The 2500-nt window shown below is 42.2% G+C and overlaps 1 protein-coding gene across 2 annotated transcripts in view; it reads right to left on the minus strand.

The window, feature by feature from the left end:
* gja1b (gap junction protein alpha 1b) overlaps positions 1-2500 on the minus strand; it is a 14172-nt gene that overhangs the window by 4418 nt on the left and 7254 nt on the right. The window contains exons 2-3 of one of the 2 annotated variants that reach the window (XM_080457713.1): positions 1477-1800; positions 608-782 (exon numbers count right to left, since the gene is read on the minus strand). In XM_080457713.1, coding sequence (XP_080313839.1) covers positions 608-782; positions 1477-1799 — 498 coding nt within the window. In that variant the 5' untranslated portion in view covers position 1800. Of the gene's footprint in view, positions 1-607; positions 783-1476; positions 1804-2500 lie in introns of both variants that reach the window. The other variant, XM_080457712.1, reaches the window with a different exon arrangement.

Below are 2500 nucleotides of genomic sequence, written 5' to 3' on the forward strand. Positions count from 1 at the left end.
GCCAGAAACAGACTGTATCAAATATAAGTGACTGACTATCATAAACGATACAGAACCTCCTCCCTGACAATATCTATATATATAATATAATATAAACGATACAGAACCTCCTCCCTGACAATATCTATATATATAATATAATATAAACGATACAGAACCTCCTCCCTGACAATATCTATATATATAATATAATATAAACGATACAGAACCTCCTCCCTGACAATATCTATATATATAATATAATATAAACGATACAGAACCTCCTCCCTGACAATATCTATATATATAATATAATATAAACGATACAGAGCCTCCTCCCTGACAATATCGCAGAGACAGTTATTTTTGGACCACAATTCTTAAATGAGATGATTCTATGATGACCCAATGTTATTCTCCATAGAGAAATGACTTTAGGACCCAGGGGATGAACGAGTGATGTCAGGACTTCTGTACTCTATGATAATATAATATTACAGGAAGCCCTATGATAAATGATAATATAATAATACAGGAAGCCCTACTGTAAATGATAATATAATAATACAGGAAGCCCTACTGTAAATGATAATATAATAATACAGGAAGCAGGAAGCAGGAAGCCCACCTCGAAGATGGACTTGAAGAAGATGCTGACGATGTAGGTCCTGAGCAGTGCTCCCTTCATCTTCACCTTGCCATGCTCCTCCAGGCCGTGCTTCACCTTCTTCATCTCGATCTTCTTCAGCGGAATGTCCACGTCTCCACCGTCATTCTGCACGGCCTTAAGCTCCTCCTCCTTCCTGTTTACAGTCACAATGCAGAGAGAACCATGTAGTGCCTCAGGAAACTACTTCCTGTTTACAGTCACAATACACAGAGAACCATGTAGTGCCTCAGGAAACTACTTCCTGTTTACAGTCACAATGCACAGAGAACCATGTAGTGCCTCAGGAAACTACTTCCTGTTTACAGTCACAATACACAGAGAACCATGTAGTGCCTCAGGAAACTACTTCCTGTTTACAGAGAGAACCATGTAGTACCTGACTCCACCAGATGGAACAAGCTTGCGTCAAATTTGTTTCACACGTTACTTCCATCAGGACCCCGGAGAATCCATGGCTTTTTTCAAGCTACTTGGGAGGTGATTGGATGGGACCGTCTGTCTATCACCGTCTATCAACCAATCATATTGACGTGTCTACATGACGTATAGTAGCTGTGCGAGCAGTAGTTCTTTTGTATACTATTCAACCATGATGAATCATGAAAGAACTACAACGCAATAAGCGCTTCTCAATGGCATCACATCCGGTCTCGCCATATCCCGCCCCTAGTAGCCCCTAAACAATGATCTAGCATAACCCTAACCCATAGGATAGCAGGTAAACAATGAACCTAGCATAACCCTAACCCATAGGATAGCAGGTAAGCAATGAACCTAGCATAACCCTAACCCATAGGATAGCAGGTAAACAATGAACCTGGAGGTACCTGTGATATTTCTGCTCCTTCCTCATCAGGTAGAAGACGTGGGCCAGGTAGAGCAGGGTGGGCGTGGACACAAAGATGATCTGCAGCACCCAGAAACGCACATGTGAGATGGGGAAGGACTTGTCGTAGCAGACGTTTTCACATCCAGGCTGCTGGGTGTTGCACTTGAAGGCGGACTGCTCGTCTCCCCAGGCCGACTCCACGGCCGTTCCCAGGACCAGGATCCTGAAGATGAACAGAACGGAGAGCCACACCTTCCCTCCGGCCGTGGAGTAAGCCTGGACCTTGTCCAGCAGCCGGCCCAGAGCGCTCCAGTCCCCCATCCTGCTGGAACACCAAGAGCATGTTTTAAAGACAACTTTCAATCTTCTAGAAGACCATGACCATGTTTTAAAGACAACATTCAACCTGCTGGAACACCAAGACCATGTTTTAAAGACAACATTCAACCTTCTGGAAGACAAAGACAACATTCAACCTTCTGGAAGACAAAGACCATGTTTTAAAGACAACATTCAACCTTCTGGAAGCCAAAGACCATGTTTTAAAGACAACATTCAACCTGCTGGAACACCAAGACCATGTTTTAAAGACAACATTCAACCTTCTGGAAGACAAAGACCATGTTTTAAAGACAACGTTCAACCTTCTGGAAGCCAAAGACCATGTTTTAAAGACAACATTCAACCTGCTGGAACACCAAGACCATGTTTTAAAGACAACATTCAACCTTCTGGAAGACAAAGACAACATTCAACCTTCTGGAAGACAAAGACCATGTTTTAAAGACAACTTTCAACCTTCTAGAAGACATAGACCATGTTTTAAAGACAACATTCAACCTTCTGGAAGACAAAGACAACATTCAACCTTCTGGAAGACAAAGACCATGTTTTAAAGACAACTTTCAACCTTCTAGAAGACAAAGACCATGTTTTAAAGACAACATTCAACCTTCTGGAACACAAAGACAACATTCAACCTTCTGGAAGCCAAAGACCATGTTTTAAAGACAACATTCAAC

The sequence above is a fragment of the Gymnoscopelus braueri genome (assembly GCF_963280865.1).
Source record: "Gymnoscopelus braueri genome assembly, contig: SCAFFOLD_79, whole genome shotgun sequence".
In the NCBI taxonomy this organism is placed as follows: domain Eukaryota; kingdom Metazoa; phylum Chordata; class Actinopteri; order Myctophiformes; family Myctophidae; genus Gymnoscopelus; species Gymnoscopelus braueri.